The sequence below is a fragment of the Limanda limanda genome, chromosome 5 (genome assembly GCF_963576545.1).
Source record: "Limanda limanda chromosome 5, fLimLim1.1, whole genome shotgun sequence".
Taxonomy (NCBI): domain Eukaryota; kingdom Metazoa; phylum Chordata; class Actinopteri; order Pleuronectiformes; family Pleuronectidae; genus Limanda; species Limanda limanda.
In genome coordinates, this window is record NC_083640.1 from 30,714,562 (window position 1) to 30,735,884 (window position 21,323).

The following is a 21,323-nucleotide window of genomic DNA, read 5'->3' on the forward strand; positions in this document are numbered from 1 at the left end:
TGCACTGTATGAATGTGTGTGTGAATGTAAAACTGTACTGTTAAGCGCTTTGAGTGGTCATCAAGACTAGAAAAGCGCTATATAAATACAAAACCATTTACCATAAGTGACACACAATTTACATTTTTACTGGTCAAAATTTAATTTTACAGATATCTTTAATTGTTGATATCCTTAATTCCTTTTTCATGAGTAAGTGTAGCAATTGCAGATTTCTTAAGTGGAATTTTCACATCTTTAAAAAAAGGATTGTGACTATTAAAAATGTTTGTTCCAATTTCAGATATCAACAATGTAATTTTGACATGTCAAGAAACCAATCTACAAATGTTTTCATATTTTGCAGCTAAACCTTTCTGTTTTAGCTTATTTGACAAATAAGGGGGTTTTCTAATTTGCTGAAGAGTAACAGCTGTGGATATACAAGGATCCTACCCCATCAGCAGTATGAGGGAAAAATATGCACGAATGTGAAAATCATTCTTTATTTCTCCTCTTTCAGAGGGCAAAATGTAGATGGCAGCTCATCATTGCAGTTATTTTAATGATGCCATCTGTGATACTTCAGGTAATGCTGATAAAATAATTATGTGGAGTGAATTAAGACCAAAATAAAACGTTAAAAGGCTGTGATTTCACCGTCAGATAGTTATTTAAAGTCTGTGTAAATTATTGAGAATAAGGTATTCTGAGTTTGTCACACCACAAAACAAATTGTCATTAACCACCTGGACAAAGTGTAATTGTAAAAAAAAAAAAGGGGGCACACCCGGGCCACACTGGATGGGTGTGCAGCGCTTGATGGCTGCACCGCAGATCTGGTTTTGCGGGCGTCTGTTGTTTACACGGGCTGCGTGACTGCAGCATAGCTGCAATGTGAGGTTTCTGTCATTAATTCTGTATTTTCCTTGAATAAAAGTCAGGCTATGTACTCGACTAAATTTCAGAACACTATGCAATGAAGCTGTGCCTCTTCCGGTCCTATAATAACAATCAAAACCTTGTTAAACCAATTAACTCGATTCTGTCAACAGAAACGACAACAAAGTGTTGCAAATATTTATTTTTGTAACATATTCAACAGACATTCAAACTGTGGCACTTCAACCCGCAACACAAGCAGTGAGACTCACCACTGAGACACGCTGCTCACGCAAGCAGTGTGGCAGCTCTGACCTGGTAACATGGTCCCCTGAATGAAAAGCCTGTTGTTCCATGTTGAGCTCATGCAGCTAGATTAGCTTAGCTTGTACCACCAGTTATTGCACAATTATCTATGGTGGAGTTTTTTATTCTTCAGTTTATTCTTGGAAATCCTGAACGACTGCTCAGATGTGGATGAAATCAAGTTTCAGGAGGATGGAACGTGGTGTCCTATGAGACCAAAGAAAGAAGCGGTCAAGGTCCCATCTCAGTCAGTTCCAAAAATTGACAGTAAGTATGTAAGTTCTGTAGAAGTTTTAAGCCGATCCAAATGATGAACAAAATTATTTTGGGAACAATTCACATAAAGCTTGGGTGTTGTCCTAAAACTATTTAAATGTTCCTTCTTTTACCTCAGCTCCTTTGCGCCTGTCGTCAATGGTGCCCCATTCTACTGAGCCCAGCTCCACCAAGAAGGCTGATGTGATTGATCTTACTCTGGAGAGCTCCTCCTCTGATGATGATGATGAGGAAGACGCAGACCCTCCACTGAAGAAACATTGTGTTTACATTTCCAATAATGAGGAGATGCATGCGAAGGGGTAAGTAATGCTATTTTGTAGCACAAGAGGCTGAGCAGCATATAGCAACCTTGTTCCCTAAAAGAAACAGATTTTTCTTTCATATCCATTGTTCGGTCTAAAATATTAAAGCCTCAAATCTATAATATTAATAACAGGGTTCCTACGATCATGAAAAACCTGGAAAAGTCATGGAATTGTAAAATGTTTATTTCCAGGCTTGGAAAAGTGCTTGAAAAAAATAAAATCCCAAAAGTTTTGGAGAAGTCATGGAAATTTGTTATATTCATATTTTCATGTCGTTCATTTACGCTGAGTTTTAAATAATTCATATGCTTTTAAAAGAAATACCCTCAAAATATAAGCAGGCATACTCTCTCATACTAATTGAATGTTCGGTGGGGAAGCAGGCGGGATAATGCACTATGCTAGGGAAGTGTAGATTTAACCATGCTTGGCTACAAATGGAATAGTACATGCCATCGGTTACAACAGACAAAGACCTCAATCAAACTATTGTCTCATTCATTTGTGTCATTTAAGTATACTGTATGCTTTGGAATTCTCATTGTTAGCTTAAATACAAAAAATGTCTCTTTTTCATGTTTACACAGAGATTTCACAAAAGTTTTGGTCATGTAAATTTGGTTTAAAGTTATTGAAAAGTCATGGAAAGTCATTGAATCCATTGGTCGTAATGTGTATGAACCCTGTAATAAGATCTGAAGCACATAGCTGCAGACAGACCTTTGTTGTGCAACAACTACTGTTTCGACATAAAGCATGTCATCAGATATTGCTGTTTTGTCTCAGAGTGTTGACCTACCAGCCCACTGTGCGCATGCCGAATGTCCAGTCCCTGGACCCGACGTATCTGACCTCTACGCTTGCTGACTATGCAGTCCCCTTCCATCCTTCTACTCTGGCTACCATCCCCACAGACATGCAAAGTGAGTCAGCTGGGTAGTATGACTGTCAGTATTGTCAGGAACAAGTGGTGCTGTTATTAAAGCCTTTTATGTTTCTTATCTTTTAGGTCTGGATTTGTTTTCCTTAATTCAAGCAGATCCTCAGGTATGTTTTTTCTTCTTTTTTACTATTAAACGTTATTATGCCTGACTGCTAGTTTATATTAATCTAATTAGGAGGCAACAGTAGAGAACAGCCTCAAATTGCTGCTTATAGTGGGAGAGTCCTATACTACCTCAGAGAGATTTTATCAAAGCCAAATTCTTTCACACACATTGTAGTGGTCTAGTCTCCACATTTGCATATGGTAAGTGAGTGTCAGTTAAGACTGGCAGTTCCAGCAAAAACCTTTGAAAACAGTTAACTGGCCCACTGAGATTTGTCCTGTTATTCCCAAATGTCAATCAGACTGTGGTTGAGAGATCTTTTGAGTTGAAAGGCACAAGGACAAATTGGTTGCTCTTTTTCTGGTCAACAGGCAGTTAACATGTTTCCCAGAGTTAGTACGTCAGTATGATTTGTCCCATTTGTTGTGTTTGTGGTTACTAATTCTATGTTGGCAAGCAAAAATCTGTCACATTTATGTGTCTGGCAATGTTAAAACAAGTCACACAAGTTTGCCAATTTGCCATTTATTTGGATTGATGAAAAATTCAAAATATCCTGCCAGATATAATTTTTACCCTGTTGTGTATTGGATGCAGTGTTTGTGTGTGCTGTTTGATTAGTGATATTGTATACAATAAGGTTTGTTTTAGTTCAGCTCTGAACAGCTTGTTTTCCCTGCTCAGCATTACAGACCTCAGATGTTCTTGGATAACCTGACCAGCAGTATGCAAAGTGCAGCTGCAGCCAGCACAAGCTCAGCCTTGGTCTCTTCCAGCAGCCACTATGACACCACCACCCACGCCGCCAGCGCCATCCACGAAACTCGGATCATCACAGGAGGAGGTGGAGGTGCTGGAGGAGGAACTGATAGTGGAATATCAGATATCATTTCACTAGACTGAGCCATGTCTCACTGGACCTTTTTTAGGCCTGTTTTTGTGGCCTTTTTATACTGGACATAACATATGATGAACAGGTACATCACATGCTCAATTTTCACCCAAACTGGTATACATGAGCACTTTGATGGCCTCAGCATTTTCACCAGTCATATATTTTTTTGCCCAGTTTTCATCTGCTGCCTATACATTTTTTGATGATAAATGGTCAGCAGTAATTTCTCCAGACATTAACAATTATTCTTGTTTGGTGTCATACACTTGATCATTGGATAAAATGTATACCAACTTGTTTACTTGCATGAACATGTATGTCTGACTACAGTCTATTCAATTGTGTGCCTCATTAGCATGGGATAGAGTCAGGATGAAAGGAAGAAGAACTTGGACTCACAGCATGATCATGTGTCATACGTCTTTGCATCTTCAGAATGGTTGGAAGTAGAAAGGCACTGTGAATTTGACTTGTGGACTGAACACTGTTGACGGGTTTGTTTCTCTGTTTTTATTGTGTAGGCTAGATTTTTAAGCCCTGTTTTGCCTTCCATTCAACCTGGTGAAAGCATGGAATGCTGAGTTTTTAGGCTCATGACATTACAGCTTTCATGTTATACCAATGTTATATTTCTTTTTTGGTTCCATTGAAATTTAGACAGAGCAATAATAATTTAACTAGTGTTAATCAAAGTTGTAAATATAGTTCATATAATAATTCCACTTGGTCCATATCACTACTACTGTGCTCTGTCCTACTTTTGTATCAATTTATTAGCTGCTCCTATAAGAGTTGTTCAAAATGTTATATTACATAGTTGTTTTCTTTCGGATTTTCAGATGGACATAAGTCTCATGTTTTAATGCTGCCTTCAAATGTGGTTGTGGCTTAAAGTACATGTGAACGCCCCCCCTTTTGATGTATTTACAACATCGGGGGGGCAAAGAAGTTTTTTTTTTGTTGAATGGAAAGTTTGTCTTGAAATTTGTTGTTTAGTCCTTTGTCTGAATTTTATAATATGTTGAAGGAAATGTTAATATTACAACATTTTTCATCTGTCAATATGTCAGTACATTTCCTGCAATGTTACACGCGTGCCAGCTTGCTTAATTGTTAGCCTCTGTGGCCTCTCGACATTGACAGTTATGTTAACATGAGCCTCCATGTTTTTATCGCCTGGCAGCATTGTTCTCAAGAACACTTGAATGCCAAGCAAACTATGTACATGACTTCCCACTTTGTATCCACAAGCTCACAAGTTCCATGTGAAGGCAGCATATGTACTGAGCTGGAGTCTGTGATAAGCCTAGCTTAGCATGAAGATTGAATGCAAGGGGATTGAGCAAGCATGATTTTCCATAACACAAAATTATGATTAACAACACCAGATAAGCTCATGTTTCTCACCAGTTTGCTCCTTACTCAATTATATATGTAAGAACCATACTTTGTTGTTCTAGTGGGATTTAGGTGCTGCCCCTTGCTTGCCATATCCCCCTGCTACCATTGCTCATGCTAGACCAAATACATCCAGGCTCAAAGTCTGTACTTAACTCAAAGGCATGGGATCCATATCCATCATATCATCTATTTCTTGGAAATTGTCAGTATTTCCCAAAATACTGAACTATGTTTGAAAATTTTCTGACAAATGTGTGTATCAGCTTTGACAAGTATGAACATCATTTTTAGATCACGTGAAGTATGAAGATAATGCTGCCAAAATTTTGACTTACTTACCTTCAGTTAAAAGTCCACTTTGTAAATCTTCTGGACTTTGACCTCTTCTTTTTGCCCGGGGTTGAATGCTAATGATGCTTTACGTTCTCAATAGACATGATATGGACATTTGCTTAGCATTAACATCTACACTACACAACAGTAAGAAGCAACATACAGGGCAGCTACAAAACTACATAATCTGGATCGCTTACTGTTTTTATTGACTCCAGCCATGAGTAGCTCAATCTCAGGGAACTACACTGCTATTCTGGTCTTGACAAATTCATTGAAGTAAAGGACAGGCACATAAATAACACTTTCAAGAAGAAGAAAAGTCACTTGTTTAAGGAATAGGTTTGCTTTATCAAAACATATCTGTCTGATGATTCAGTCACCACAGACTTTAGCTTATGTTTTGAAAATGCTATTTACATTTTTCACAGTCCTTTTACTTTGTATAATGCACACAAAGGAAAGAGTCATGAATTGAACTAGTATGAAAACTGTCAGTAAAGATGTTACTAGATTACGTTCACCTTCATTATAATGGTATTAAGGCACAAATCTGAGCAACAACTTTAAATCTGGATATCTAGTACCAAATCGGTCTACAAACCTAACCCTAACCCTATTTTGGAAGGTGAGAAAATTATTTTTAGTTTTGGTGAACCAACATGAAGCAATTATAATTGTGTAATAAGTTAAACAAAGTTCAGCAACACAAAGTCTTTCCCCACATGTGCCGCACCTTTATTAGTGGAGAGTTTGCACAGAGGCTACCGTTTTACTGATGAGACCATTACCTGCAGGCAGATGTTGGTACTGTAGATCTATGTGTTATCGTGTTATTTTGGACTCTTAATACTTTGTAGACTTTGAAACACAATCCAGAACAGAACCATATTTCATTTCTGATGCCATCTTGATGAACTCAGAGTACTTTTTTTATTTTGTTGAATGAGTTATTACAGAAGGATTCATTACAAATTTGTTTTTGTTTTCTCGTGTCTGTGAACCTGAAGCATTTTGAGCTTTGGTAATGTATCTGTATTTTTTATTATTAAACATTTTCTTTTCTCTATTCAGTTATAAATCTGTTGCCCTTGGAAGACTTGCAACAAGTGTTATTGTCAGGAAATGATGACATGTCTGTTTGACCCAAATGCTGTCTTGTCAGATTAGAGGGTTTAAATATCAGTTCAGTCTGGTTTAGAGAAAGTTGAAAAAGTAAAGGAACAGAACACTTAACTATCCAAATCGGGTTTTTTTCTACTTAAGGACTTACATTCCAGTCAAACCAAAAGAGATTTGACCAGACAAAGAAAATAGCTCCTCTCTTATTCCACAGGGGGGCAGTACAACCTCAGTCAGTGACACACACCACTACTCTTAACACTAACAGATACAATTTGTAATAATAATTGAAATAATGCCCAAACCACACATGTTATATGGAATGTCATGCAGTGATCTTTTCTTTATATTATTTTTTTCTTCTTTCCATGTCGGTCCAAACTAAGAACTAACTTCTAACGTTTGTCATTATGGTCTGAGACACATGATACACAACATGATCAGTAGCTTTCTTCTATACTTTGACATCAACATGAACTAATGCCTCTGATTGGATGAAAACATCAATCACTAGGCAACTCTGGACAAGGACTAAATTAATATAGATTTTGTAAACTAGAAAATTCATCCTAAAATATTTTGAATGTGTGTCTAGTGCTTGCTGCCGGCTCGAGAGAAACTCTTTCATTTTTAGACACACACACACACAGAAGGCGGACTTTGTGTGTTTCTATTTAGCAGCAGCAGGGTTTATGGAACCTACAACCACTTATTCACTGTACAAGCATTCCAACCACCTGAGCTGAACAGACAATGTTGATGAACAGTTATGAAAGTTGTTATGTTAAAGACTTCAACTGTTCTCTATGCTGACTTCTTGGCCTCTGTTAGAGAGAGAGAGAAGGAGAGGACTCAGAATACAAACATTAAAAAAAAATTGAATCAAAACACTTTAAAGATAAAACATACTGAATATACTGCTAAAATTATTTTAACAAAATAATTAAACTATTGCAACAATACTTTCTTTTAAAACTGTTTACACTATTTACACCAAACAAGGGATTACAATCTTTTTTTGTTGCCCTCTTCTCAACCATCCACTGGTCATGTGGCATATATAAGTGTTAAACATACAGTATAGATAGCCATATATCGACTGGCCATTATTACGATTACGGGGGTGACACTGACTACACCAATTGCAAGGTCTAGGAACACAATAGTATTGGCCAGCAGGTTGTTGCGTGTTTGGCCAGTGTCAGTCCTCAGCCCCACTGTTGCGGTGCCATGGAAAAAAAGATGGAGATGAGGAAACTTGATTGGACAAGAGTAGAGACAGTCTTTTGCTCCCCCGGCACCGCTAAATACATTGCTGAGAAACAGTTTGTTCGAAGGGTTCACTATAAAAAAGAAAAGTCTGGGAGAAAATTAGAGAGTTTAATTATGCATGGACAGATTCATTTGCTTTCACTGCCAGCGATGCTGGCTTACTTGTATGCTTGATATGTGGAGAGAATTAGCAAACAACTAAAAATGTTTTGTTGAAAGACATATCCAGAGCAAGCACAGGGCATTTGCTGAAAAGTACCAAAATGGAGATGAGCAAAAATAGCATAGTTCTGTGTTTCATTTATTTCAAAGAAGGCCTACACATGCCAATGCTTTTTGTTCTCCTCTTCATAAGAGTTTGGTGTTTTCCTTTGTTGTTAACAGGTAAAAATAGCAATAAAATGTCTAAAAAAGTTTTTTTTATTGTCGTTCTTTAATTTAATAAATGCAACAAGATATAGTTTATATATATATATATTGCATAACTATATATATAACTTTATAAGCTGTGTTATCAAATGTGTTTTGCGGCTCCAGACAGATTTAATTTGGGGGAATAGGGGGCAAAATGGCTCTTTCGATAACAAAGGTTGCCTATCCCTGGTCTAGAAGGTCGATAACATCAACTGGCGGTATGCATTACTTAGTGCAGCAGGAAGTAACTTGTCCTATGTTCTAAAATGGGAAGCGTTTAGTATGAAAAGGCATAGAGGTATTGATGTCTAATCTACTGAGTGGGCCACATGGCTTTCATAGTACTGCCATACAAACCAGTAGCCAGTCAGATTTACCTTGAGCCTCAGTGTACCCTCAAGTTCGGCCTCAAGGCAAAAACCTCTGATGACTCTAAGGTGCAAAGGGAATTTGTGACACATGACACTCAGAGCTTCTCTTTCCAGCTTCTCCTTCCTCTTCTCAAATCATTATCACATCAAAGTAATTCATATCTCATCAATACATGTTTCTCACTCGACCCCTTCCCTGGAGTCCCTGTGCCTTATCGCCCGCAGATCCAGGGCCGCAGCTGTGGCCACATCATGGATTATGATCTGTGGATCGCATATCAGAGATCGTAATGGTGGATCCAGTTTGGCGTATTCTGTAACGTGCCAGCTGACCGTAATAATAATGACGAATCCTTTATCGTTGGCATCTGATGGTGGTGGACCACGACCGAGGTGGCAGCTGATGATGGATCCTAACTGGCGGCAGTGGACAATGACTGTGGACTATAGTGGCATCCAACCATGATTGTGGATCATGATCTTGCTGGCTGCTGACCATAGACTATGATTGCAGCAGGACTGCTTGGTATATAGTACACTTGACATCTATTGCACTTCTGTCCGTCCTGGGAGAGGGATCCCTCACATGTGGCTCTCTCTGAGGTTTCTACGTATTTTTACCTGTTAAAAGGGTTTTTAGTAGTTTTTCCTTACTCTTGTTGAGGGTTAAGGACAGAGGATGTCACACCATGTTAAAGCCCTTTGAGACAAATTGTGATTTGTGAATATGGGCTATACAAATAAAATTTGATTGATTGATTGATTGATAAAAAAGTCCCAAAAGCTGGAATTCTAGGGTTCTCTGGATATTTAAAACACACTGTGGCTGAGGGGTAGAGTGGTCGTCCTCCAACCTGAAGGTCGGCGGTTCGATCCCCAGTCTGAACCATCTGCATGCCGAAGTGTCCTTGGGCAAGATGCTGAACCCTCAATAGCCCCCCATAGAATAACAAAGTGCTGCAAGTAGATGCACTGTATGAATGTGTGTGTGAATGGGTGAATGTGAAACTGTACTGTAAAGCGCTTTGAGTGGTCTTCATCAGACTAGAAAAGCGCTATATAAATACAAATCCATTTACCATTTACTAGCATGATCTGGCACCTAATCCAATCAGCCAAGAGTGAGAAGAGAGATCTACATATAATCTTCCTTGATCTCGCTAATGTATTTGGGTCAGCACCAAATAGTGTCTTATGGTGTTTCCACAGTCGACCTGATGTGCAGAAGTTGTTGTCTATCATATTGTTTGATTGGGCTCACTTGGTCATTTTGCAAAATGCTGAATAAATAACAATAAAACTGAAAAAAGAGCAGAGCTGTGGGGGAGCTTGGTGGTTGGTGGAGCCCCCGAGCATTGAGCAGGATCAAGGGGCGTTGCCGCAACCCCAGAGTGTGGAGAAGGAACAGGAAGGGGCAAATTCAAAAAGGCGAATCTCTTTGGGTCAGTCCGTTCTGTCACCTTACTGGTTTAAATCTTATTTTTCTGATCGCTGCCAATTCGTACAAATTAATGATGAGTCATCGGTGCGCACCAAAGTTAACCATGGTGTTCCACAAGGCTCTGTGCTCGGCCCAATTTTATTCTCATTATATATGCTTCCACTAGGAAACATTATCAGGACACACTCGGTAAATTTTTACTGCTATGCGGATGACACCCAGTTATATTTGTCAATAAAACCTGATCAAAGTAATCAATTAACTAAACTTCGAGCATGTCTCAAGGACATAAAAACCTTGATGACCCGCAATTTTCTCTTATTAAAATCAGATAAAACTGAGGTTATAATACTCGGCCCTAAACACCTTAGAGAGACATTATCTAATGATATAGCTGCGCTAGAGGACATTGCCCTTGCTTCCAATGAAACAGTCAGGAACTTGGGAGTGATCTTCGATCCTGATTTGTCCTTTAATAGTCACTTAAAACAAATTTCTAGGACCGCCTTTTTCCACTTGCGTAATATCTCAAAAATCAGACATGTCCTTTCGCAAAAAGATGCAGAAAAACTAGTCCACGCCTTTGTTACATCGAGACTGGACTACTGTAATTCACTATTATCAGGCTCCAGCAGTAAGTCGTTAAAGACTCTGCAGCTGGTCCAAAATGCCGCAGCACGTGTCCTGACGAGAACTAAGAAAAGAGAGCACATTTCTCCAGTATTAGCATCGCTACACTGGCTTCCTGTTAAATCAAGAATAGAATTTAAAATTCTCCCCCTCACCTTCAAGGCCCTTAATGATATGGCACCTTTTTACCTTAAAGAGATGTTAGTACCATATCAACCTACTAGAGCACTCCGATCCCAGAATTCAGGTTTACTTGTCGTCCCTAAAGTCTCTAAAAGTAGAGTAGGAGCCAGAGCTTTTAGCCATCAAGCCCCACTGCTGTGGAATAATCTCTCACTTTCAGTACGGGAAGTAGACACCATCTGTTCGTTTAAGAATAGGCTTAAAACCTTCCTTTTTGATAAAGCTTATAGTTAGAGCTAATTAGTGCGGTAGAACGTAACTTGTTCTATTTTCTAAAATAGGAAGCGTTTAGTATAAAAAGGCATAGAGGTATTGATGTCTGATCTACTGAGTGGGCCACATGGTTTTCATAGTACTGCTAAGACGCAAAGGGAATTTATGACACAAGACACACGGAGCTTCTCTTTCCTGCTTCTCCTTCCTCTTCTCCATCTCTATCACATCAAAGTAATTCTTATCTCATCAGTACATGTAACTAACTTGACCCCTTCCCTGGAGTTTCTGTGCCATAACGCCCGCAGATGCAGGGCCACAGCTGTGGCCGCCCCATGGATATGATTGTGGATCGCACATTAGAGGTCGCAATGGTGGATCCAGTATGGCGGATTCTGTATCGTGCCTGCTGATCGTAGTGGTAATGGAGGATCCTTTGTCGCGTTGGCATCGGATGATGGTGGACCAAGACCGAGGCGGCAGCTGATGATGGATTCTAACTGGCGCCAGTGGACAATGACTGTGGACTATAGTGGATCCCATCCTGATCAGAGACTATGATTGCAGCAGGACTGCTTGACATATAGTATTGAAGTTATCCTTCAAAAATGTTTACCCTCATCGATGCTGCTAAAAAACTTTAATCCCGATGATGTTTTCTTACACTTGACATCTATTGCACTTCTGTCCGTCCTGGGAGAGGGATCCCTCACATGTGTCTCTCTCTGAGGTTTCTACGTATTTTTACCTGTTAAAAGAGTTTTTAGTAGTTTTTCCTTACTCTTGTTGAGGGTTAAGGACAGAGGATGTCACACCATGTTAAAGCCCTATGAGACGAATTGTTATTTGTGAATGTGGGCTATACAAATAAAATTTGATTGATTGATTGATTATAAGGTGACGATGTAAGACGATGGACTGACAAAGACAAAGCAAAGCAAACAAACTGGAGTGGCGAGGCAGGGGTAATTTGACACAGGTGAAACACGTCTCTTTATTCTCACTGCATCTGTACTGTGTGCGCCTTTAATGTGTTATCCAGTCTTTCCAGTCTTGTTGTAGGCTGACTATTTGATGAGAATGACGATGAGGGCCAGCAAGACGTTTCACTGTATCAGCCCCTGGCTGACAAAGCATGACCCAGAGAGTCTGTCTGATGCTTCACAGAATTCAACCATGGCCCCGTAGAAACAATGTCAAATGAGTAGAAAATATACGAAATGTAAATTCAGATTCAATATTAACAGAAAGTACAAATTAATCTAAACATAAGGAAAATTTTAACATCAAGGCAAATAACCCCAGTCCCTATACTATAGATATTAAATAAATTAATAAACATTACACAAAGCAACTACAACATGAGAGTAGTTTGCTAGTTAATCAACAATAATCTTGTGCGCCGTCAATGTAAACAAAGGAGAACAGCTGAGCACTGTAGATTAACAGGGGATGATACAATGAGGATAAATTCTGTCTTCTTCTCAAATTCATCTCTTTGTTTTGGGTACTGCTGTGATCAAGCCTCTTAGCATGCTACCATTTCCACTTCTGCAATCGTCAAAACGCCAATGTGCAGCAGCAGCAGGTATTTTATCAAACAGGCACTGTAGTTATCCCAGACCGAGGGATTTCTCAAGCAATGGGTCATGTCTGCTCCAAGCGAAAGCTACAGTCAAATTACTAATATAAATAACAAAATAGATACTCAGAAAGGAGAATGTGAATAACAAAATAAACCCAGCCCAATTAATTAATCATCACATAACCAAACAACATAAACAAATAAGTTAGTGGTCAGTTCGGCATCCAGTGTGCCCCGGCCATAAGGAGTCATATATCTTAAATGGTGGGATGATAACTTCTGCTGTATTTATTGTGCAGGAGCTGGAGAGAATAGTAGTATTTACATGAAGGCTCTGTTTCTCTATCATTTTATCAGAATAAGCAGAGGTTGTCTATAATAAGATCCTATTGTCACAATGTCTTTCCTGTCACACACAACACAGATCGGTCACACAAGCAAAGAGCGAAATCTATCTTTTTTGAGTGATTGTTGTGTGTAACCATGTCTTCAGATGATTGACTGATTGATTAATCTGTTCTCTTCAGACCATCAACACTTTGGAACAATTTATCTTCGGGAGGTTCTCACAGTTCCACAGCAGCAATGAGGCACCTTCACAATTTCTCCCTCTGTTTCAACTTTTTATGCCTGGTCCACACTAGTTGCGAAACGGCTTTCTTTTCATATCAGGGTCTTTGTTAACAGTTTAGCAAGGCCACACTGCCTGCAATCCATCCACGGCTCAGCCGTGGTTGCAATGCTGCTCGTCAAGAGATTCAAGGTCGCGCTTGTTGTCTAATATATTATATAGAAGTGAGAGGATTTACTTAACGGGTATTATTTGTTCATTGTATATCGGCTATCTCATAGGTCTGTTAAACCGTAGACACAATCTTAAGACACAATGACCTGTCAAAATAATAGCTCTGTAATTCAGTGCAACAAAAATAATTGAAGCTTTGCTTTTAACTTATACATTTCTTAAAGAGGAAGTGACTCCATGAATGTTGCTGCTAAGATAGGGGTCAGCACCTGTGAATCCGCAGTCTGTGTCTGTCTGATATGCTGAGTAAAAACAGTTTAAATTATCAAAAAGATCTGGAGGAACAGATATTATTTGCTGTTTAGTTGCGGGCCACCACTTTTTGGACACTGGTATAATTTATCAAAGAGGCCTAGATAATATGATTTGTTGGGTAGCTGTGACAGTGAGATACAGTGGCACATCCACTAACCAAAAGGTCAGCAGTTTGATCTATTCCGCATGCCGAAGTGCTGTTGGCTAAGACACTGAACCCCAAATTGCCCCTGGTGGCTGTGCCGACAGTGTGAGTTATGTATCACATAGAGAAATGTGCTGCACATAGACCACTTCACTGTATGAATGTGTGTCTGAATGGGTGAACGGCAAAACTGTACTGTAAATATATTTAAGTTGTCATCAAGACTAGAAAAAACTCTTGAATGACAAGCCCCACCCCCTGTGACTTCCAGGTGCTGTTTGTTTTAGTCCATTTTTATTAATATTGAAAAAATTTGACACTGCACTTCCCTTGGCCATTAACCCTTGGCCACTTTTCAAGTGTGAAGCCAATTAAATTAACAGTTCTCAAAGGAGGTGTTCCATCTACAGTCAGAAAGAAAGACACTTGTGGATTTTGAAATTAGATTTCAAGACTAGAAAAGTCCTAAATAAATACAGACCATTTACCATTTTACATTTATACTCATTTAAAATTTGCAGTGCACATAAAAATCTGAAATTTGATTCCCATCTGAAGTCTAATATGCTACGCAACACTCACATATACACAGAGAAACACACAAACTTTCACTAGAATTCCTTTAAGAAATAAGGATCAGCAAAAATGCCCTTAATTTGAACAACAACAACACCACCCCACACAAAGTCTCTGCAAGGCTTTAATTGGTTCCTACAAAGACGGAAATATAAGTAGTTACACACCCACACACGCCATAACAGTGAACCTTTATTAAGAACAGAATAGCTCTGACTGGCAGCGGATGGAAAGATCCCAATTATTGGGGGAATGAAACAGCAGCTGTTGCTTGAAGTGGATGAGAGGCTTGTTAGGTTTTTAGCTGCTGGTGGAACTCGTTCCTCTGGGAGTTTCGCTCTCACATCTGTGAGGGAGCCTTGTTACCCATGTCAGCCTCTGTCCTCCATACAGCTCTGGTAAGTGAGCAGTTACCATCAAAGAATAAGCAATCATTTTGCTCATCACTTAAGCTTTTTTTTAATGTATATTCGCTCAGGTATGTGCAGACTTGTGATGTTACAATTTGTGGGGTAGTGTAGTGGCCATTGCATAAATAAATGGATTTTCACTGTGAGAATCCAGAAGAAATGACACTAAGCAGTTTGAGACCATTTTCAGCACATACAAAATGTGAGGAAAGTCCTTCATAGAAAAATAGCATAAAGCCAGTTAAGAAAATTAAGAACTTGAAATGACTGAAATGAAAGAGTTATTTTGACCAGTTTCTCTGACTAGATTTCCAACTATTTGTAAAATATGCTTGTTTGGCATCAAAATGTAGTCAAATCAGAGCATCAGTTTAATGTCAGCATGCCACATGTTTGACCTAGCTCAGTATGTAGCCCTGTCAAACTGAAAAGACACTGTTGAAGTTCATGTCAGTCCAGTGCCAGGTGTAAAGGTAGGACCCAGATGCAGAACAATACACAGCATTAAAGGTAAATTCCAATAGCATGAAGATTATTATTCAACTCGTGTCTTTTATTGTAACTTAATTTTACTTTTATTGTTGCTTAATAGTTGCTGCCATTTTACATGTTGGACTTGACCTTTAATGCAGTGTTGTGCACAGGAAGGATCTGATTTGATTATTGGTTAATTGTTGATAATCATTGAATATGATTGTTAATATCAATTATATGATTATATTAATTAATATTTATAAAATGAACAGTGAAGGTTTGAGTTTGAGCACTGACTGTCCATCCAGCCCTATTTACACACATAAGCACAAATAATCACAAACACTAGCTCTTTAACTACAAATAGAATTTATTTAAAACAGTAACATCAATTCATATCAACAATGCCTATCTACTGAACTAAGGGCAATACCAACACAAGCAACTATACCATAAGGCAGGGATTCCCAAAGTGTGGTGCGCGAGCTGCCTCTTGAGGGTTTTGATGCCCTTCGCCACAACTTATCTGTTTGAGGCTGGTTTATCTGCTCTGACAGGAGTCAAGACTAAATATTGGCAAAGACTGGATGCTGTTGAGAAAGATTCGAGGCTTAAACTGTGATTAATTGCACCAAACATCGGAGAGCTTTGTCCAAAGAAGCAGGCCCATCCATCGCATTAATATGTTTGTATGTATGTTCTAATTTCCGTAACCGCTGTTATGTATGGTTAATTATAAATAAAATTTGATGAAATTTTTCTTTAATGCGGCTAAAATATGACAGTATTTTTCCCCATGTTCTCTCATGATGAGCAAATCTGCCTCTGAGCCTGTGCATGTGTTCTCGCCATCCTCTTTGCTCTTTAAAACTGATGGCTTGTGTCTTTTATTTTATTTTATTGAATTTAGGGTTCAGCATCTTGCCCAAGGACGCTTCGGCATGCAGATGGGTCAGTCTGGGGACCTTCAGGTTGGAGGACAACCACTCTACCCCCTCAGCCACACTTAAAAATGAACTAGTTAAAGTTCAGAGGGTTAGTTAAGGTTATTTTTTATTGCTTGTTTCTCTGAGCGAGTGTGTTGTGGTGTGGGGGGCGGAGCCCCGGGGCCTGTGTGTGTGTGTGTGTGTTCGTGTAGCTCAGTTTACCAATCCTGCTCGAGACTGAGACTGTTTTTCTAAGTTAATTATCTCAGAAATTCCAAGAAAAACTTTCATTAAAAAAAATGACATAATAAAAAGCCTCTGTTTTTCTGATATAATTGTAATCTAGTATTTTGATGAAGTTACATTTTGCATGGATGTTACGCATAGAGCCCTTGTTCAGCGGGCTACATGTAACTGTTGCACTCTTAGACTCTCCTGTATAATTAACAGTGAACTACAAAAGACTAATGTAGCCGAGCGCTTTGTTCTCTTATACTGTCAGGCCTCAGCCAAAAAAAGGACACAAGAGAGACATCACATCCGTTTATTTTCTTCACACTTCAAAATTTCTTCAACGACAGAACCCTCTTCCGTTAGAACCGCATTCAAAACAAAAGTCCCAACCAACACCCTGCTTATAACAGGAACTACACATCAACCTTCCATAATAAAGCCAATAAATAAAATAGCTTACACTAACAAACGCAATATTTGAATTATGGACAAAAATGAAAACTATCCTGAATTTCCGAGATAATTATAATTATCTCAGAAATATATTTTCAAGTGAATGCAATACACTTCCGTACAAAGCTATGTAAGGTGGAGGGGAGGTGCAGATTCAGCTGAATCTCTACAGGTTCATCAGAATCATACATTTGGTAACATTGTTTTTACAATGTCATTTGTTGTTTTGAAGTATTAATCATAGCTCCCTGTTTTTGTGCACATCCAGAGTTTGAAATGTCCATCTTATTGCACTGATGTTTACTGCAGGACATGCAATTTCCAACCAGAAGAGGTCATCATAACACTTCTGCTTTTCTAAACGCCAATCACAATTTGACTGATATGAGTTAATGACACTGGTCTCAAAAAACAAATGATTGTACATGTTAGTACCTGTCGAGTTTTTTAGTCTACACTAATCCACAGACTCAGCAGAGAGACTGTTGACAGGCAGAGATACAGAGTACTGAAAAAGAGAAATGTTTGACTCATTGTGTCTATTGTTGTGTTGTGGACAAGTAGCGATCATTACCATGCTCTGTCTCCATTTATTTTTCAGGCAAAGTAGACCGACAGCTGTGTATGCTGAAAAGAGCATTTGTCATCATAAGGACCATGTTGCCGCTCTGAGTGTTAGCATATTTACATATTAAATGTTGCATATCAGTCCAGCGGATACACTGCCAGGTGCAAACAAGTCTGAGCTCTTTAATCAGTAGCTCTGCTTGTCCTCTTACAATCATCAAATCATCCTCATTGTTGAGAGCTCCTATTATGCTTTGTAGTAAATAAAACATTAAATATATTGAGAAAACATATTTAGTTGGTTTTCTTACACTGTATTAATTGTTAATGACCTAAGTCAAAGACACACAATGTTTTACCATTTACATTTTAGACAGGAATTTTCTAAAGTAATAAAAGTCCATTTCTAAGAAAGTAAAAAATAAATAATCCTGGATATCCCCTTCATCTTATCCACACAAAAAGTGAATAATTTTTCCTTGACCCATACCAAACCCTTCCACTATGTGTCAAGATCAGAATTAGAAATCAGAATCAGAAATACTTTATTGATCCCAGGGGGAATGTGATAATCCGTTCAGTTGTTTTTGAGTAATTCTGGTAAGAGACAAACAACATATGGGGCAGCTGTGGCTGAGGGGTAGAGTGGGCGTCCTCCAATCTGAAGGTCGGCAGTTCGATCCCCAGTCTGACCCATCTGCATGCCGAAGTGTCCTTGGGTACGATGCTGAACCCCGAATGGCCCCCCATAGAATAACAAAGTGCTGCGAATAGATGATAAAAAAACTGTACTGTTAAGAGCTTTGAGTGGTCATCAAGACTAGAAAAGCGCTATAAAAATACGAAACCATTTACTATATGTATTCATACATATATACATATAAAATATATCTACAGCAACAATATATATCTGTACGTAGCACACTACACAGGCTTCATTATGTTTTTTCTGTCTGCGCCATCCAAAACCTTCACTACAGATTGATGCTTCACATCAAATTATATCAGGTTCCCTTTGAAGTGATTGAAGTAAATCTGAGACTTAACACTCCACTCTCAGCAGCTCACCAACAGATGTAGGAAACCTGATCTGACAAATAGAGCTGGCTGGGGCTTCTCAAACATGTTCTAACTGTGGCTTTGTTGAAATGTTGTGGAGCAACTCAAATCAGTATATTGTTACAGTTGCTAGTGAAGTGTTTCTTTAATGTGAAAATAAACTGCTACTTTACCAACTTTGTGAACTATAATGAAATAGAGCGATAAGAAAGAATGTATTCTATTTTCTTCTTCCCAGGTTGCATTATTTGGAAAGAAAGACCAATACCTTCTTCACAGAATTTCCCATCACACAAAGGTATTCAGTTAGTCACAGTAGTCACTGAATTATACGGCACAACGCACTTATTTTTAGGATGCTTGATTGTGTTCTAACAGCATTCCCTTACCTTTTACACCCCCACCCCCCCCTATAGATACACTTGAATCTACCTGTTTACTTGAACTGTTATCTTTGTCGTCTTTCAGACATCATTTTATATACTGTGTAAATACTGAACACCTGTGTGATACAGGTATATATAACTAGCAACTGGGAACTTGTGGATAAAGAACTATAAATAATACAGCGATTTAAAGGTATATGCTTTTAAGTGTTCATTATCAGTACAAAACAAATTTGACAGAAAAATGTTTGTTATCCTCATGCTTGGCACCTTTCCTAACAAACACCTTATACAATGTGACAGTTAGTCCTGTCAGGAATAGGTCTGACCTGTAAAAGCTGAAGAGAGGAATCAGCAGCCCAACAGCCTCTCATTGGTGCCCTCCTGCTGTGTCAGGCTGTCATTGAGGAACACACTGTACACAGGCTTCATTATATCGGGGGCTAATAGCCAGTAAATTTCTTCCAAAACACTGCTGACATTTTTCCATCTGTGTGCTCATGGCTCCAATCCAACACCTTCACTGCAGATTGATGCTTCACCTCATTTTTTATATGTTATTGATTAGCACTGTGCTTGTCAGTGGTGCATAAAATTAACAATGTGTTATAGGGGCATGGATTTCTGTCAGCTCCTGACAAGATAACCCATTATTGGACGACTTCTCCTAATTTGTTTTTGTTTATTCAGAAGAATAGAGTAACATTCAGCCAGCCCCAATAATAAGTCTATTACTTACAAATCCTTGTCACTCCATCGATGGACGCTAATCTTTGCTGCTCCTAATTACATGAGGATTCTCAGCCTTAATTAACCAATCTTTATCCCATTTACCTGCTTAATGCTGCACTCATCCAAACTGCATCAGCTCAACCGTTTTCATTTGGAGTTTTCAGTTTCCCTCTGGTCCCTTTTTCAAAGATGCTACATTTTTGAAAATATAATTTAAATCAAGCCCAAATATCCCAAGGTACTTTGGATACTTGTTTCAAAGTAAACCCATCCAAAAAATAAGGTAAAACATCAATTTCAGATAGAGGATGCCGTATTTGAGATGCACATAAGCAAATCTCTCCAAAGGCCAAGTCAAATGGCAAAGGTTTCAAACTAAATCCTGAAAGGGTGGGCAGTGGGAAATGGGGTCTGGAGCTAAAGGGGAGCAGAATGTAATTTTTGCTAACACCAAACTGTGCACAAGTAAATGTGTCATTCCACTCTCCTCAGCATCTAAAAACAGTGCTGCTTCGTCTGGTACATTGTGGCCAATTTCGTAACTAATATTCAGAAGTTGCTAGGATTAATAAATACCAGTCTTCCTAACCTAAGCCTAGTTTGATCTGCTGACATGATGTATGGTGTAAGCTGCTGCTCTGATTTAAATTGCCTAATGAGAGGAACATTTTAGAACTACTCAGATTGATTTGTTATGGACAGTATAATGAAAAAACAAGAATTACAAAGAAAGCATTTCACGGAAGTTAAAAGCATGATTTTATTTCTAAATCCACTACAAGTCAAAGGGAAAACAGCAAAATCACCAATTTTTTTGTATTTTTTAACCCCTGAGCACCACAATCCAGCATTCCCATAATGCACTAGATTCATCCAAAAGGGAAATAAAAGAAACATTCAAAGCCTCTCACAGAGCTAATAAAAATGATAAGTGTCTAAAAGTTACCAGCATAGCATAGATAAAATACAAAGAAAACATGTTATTTGATTACATAAGTCGATCATTTTTTTTATTCATGCAGAGCTGTAGCTTTCTCTTTGCTGTCTGCTCTGCAGCTTCAAAAACTGTTTGGTGGGAAGAATGTGAATCTATGCTGCAGCCTTAAAGTCATGTCATCCGAAGTTTTTTAGCAATTGGCATTACCCAGCAATATATACAGGAGGGAGGTTGTAGGACAAACATGAGTAGCATTTTGTGCCAGGACTCTGTTTATAGGGCTGACCAAACCATATATATATATATATATATCAAAACAGATTTCAATGAGAATTTTCAATGTTCAGAGTCCAGAGTCCAGGACTAGGACTGTGATACATAGTCCTATAGGCCACATGCATTTATATATATACAAAGAAATTAGGTGACTGGACCCAAGACATTGCTCCAGAACCTGGTTTGCAGTGTGACGTGTCAAGTATGCTTGAGGTCTTAAGTGGAAAAAGCAGCCTCTGAATGCATTTATATCTTCTATCATCTGTAGGATCTCCTCCGTGTTCTTCAACACAGAAACCCAACCATTTGAGGCCCCCTGAATCTTATTCTGTTCGAAGTTTGTAACTGTCATCAATGTTAACAATTGTTTGCTCATTGAAGGGACTGTAAGGTTACCCTATAGTATTGTAAGTTGGCTCTATACATAT

At 38.6% G+C, this 21,323-nt stretch overlaps 1 protein-coding gene across 1 annotated transcript in view; it reads left to right on the top strand.

Annotated features, from left to right (window-relative positions):
* Positions 1-5,463, top strand: part of pias2 (protein inhibitor of activated STAT, 2) — a 33,068-nt gene extending 27,605 nt beyond the window's left edge. Inside the window, exons 10-14 of the mRNA XM_061071279.1 lie at positions 1,301-1,434; positions 1,562-1,745; positions 2,538-2,674; positions 2,761-2,798; positions 3,485-5,463. Of these exons, the coding sequence (XP_060927262.1) occupies positions 1,301-1,434; positions 1,562-1,745; positions 2,538-2,674; positions 2,761-2,798; positions 3,485-3,703 (712 nt within the window). The 3' untranslated portion in view covers positions 3,704-5,463. The remainder of the gene's footprint in view (positions 1-1,300; positions 1,435-1,561; positions 1,746-2,537; positions 2,675-2,760; positions 2,799-3,484) is intronic.
* Positions 5,464-21,323: the final 15,860 nt, after the last annotated feature.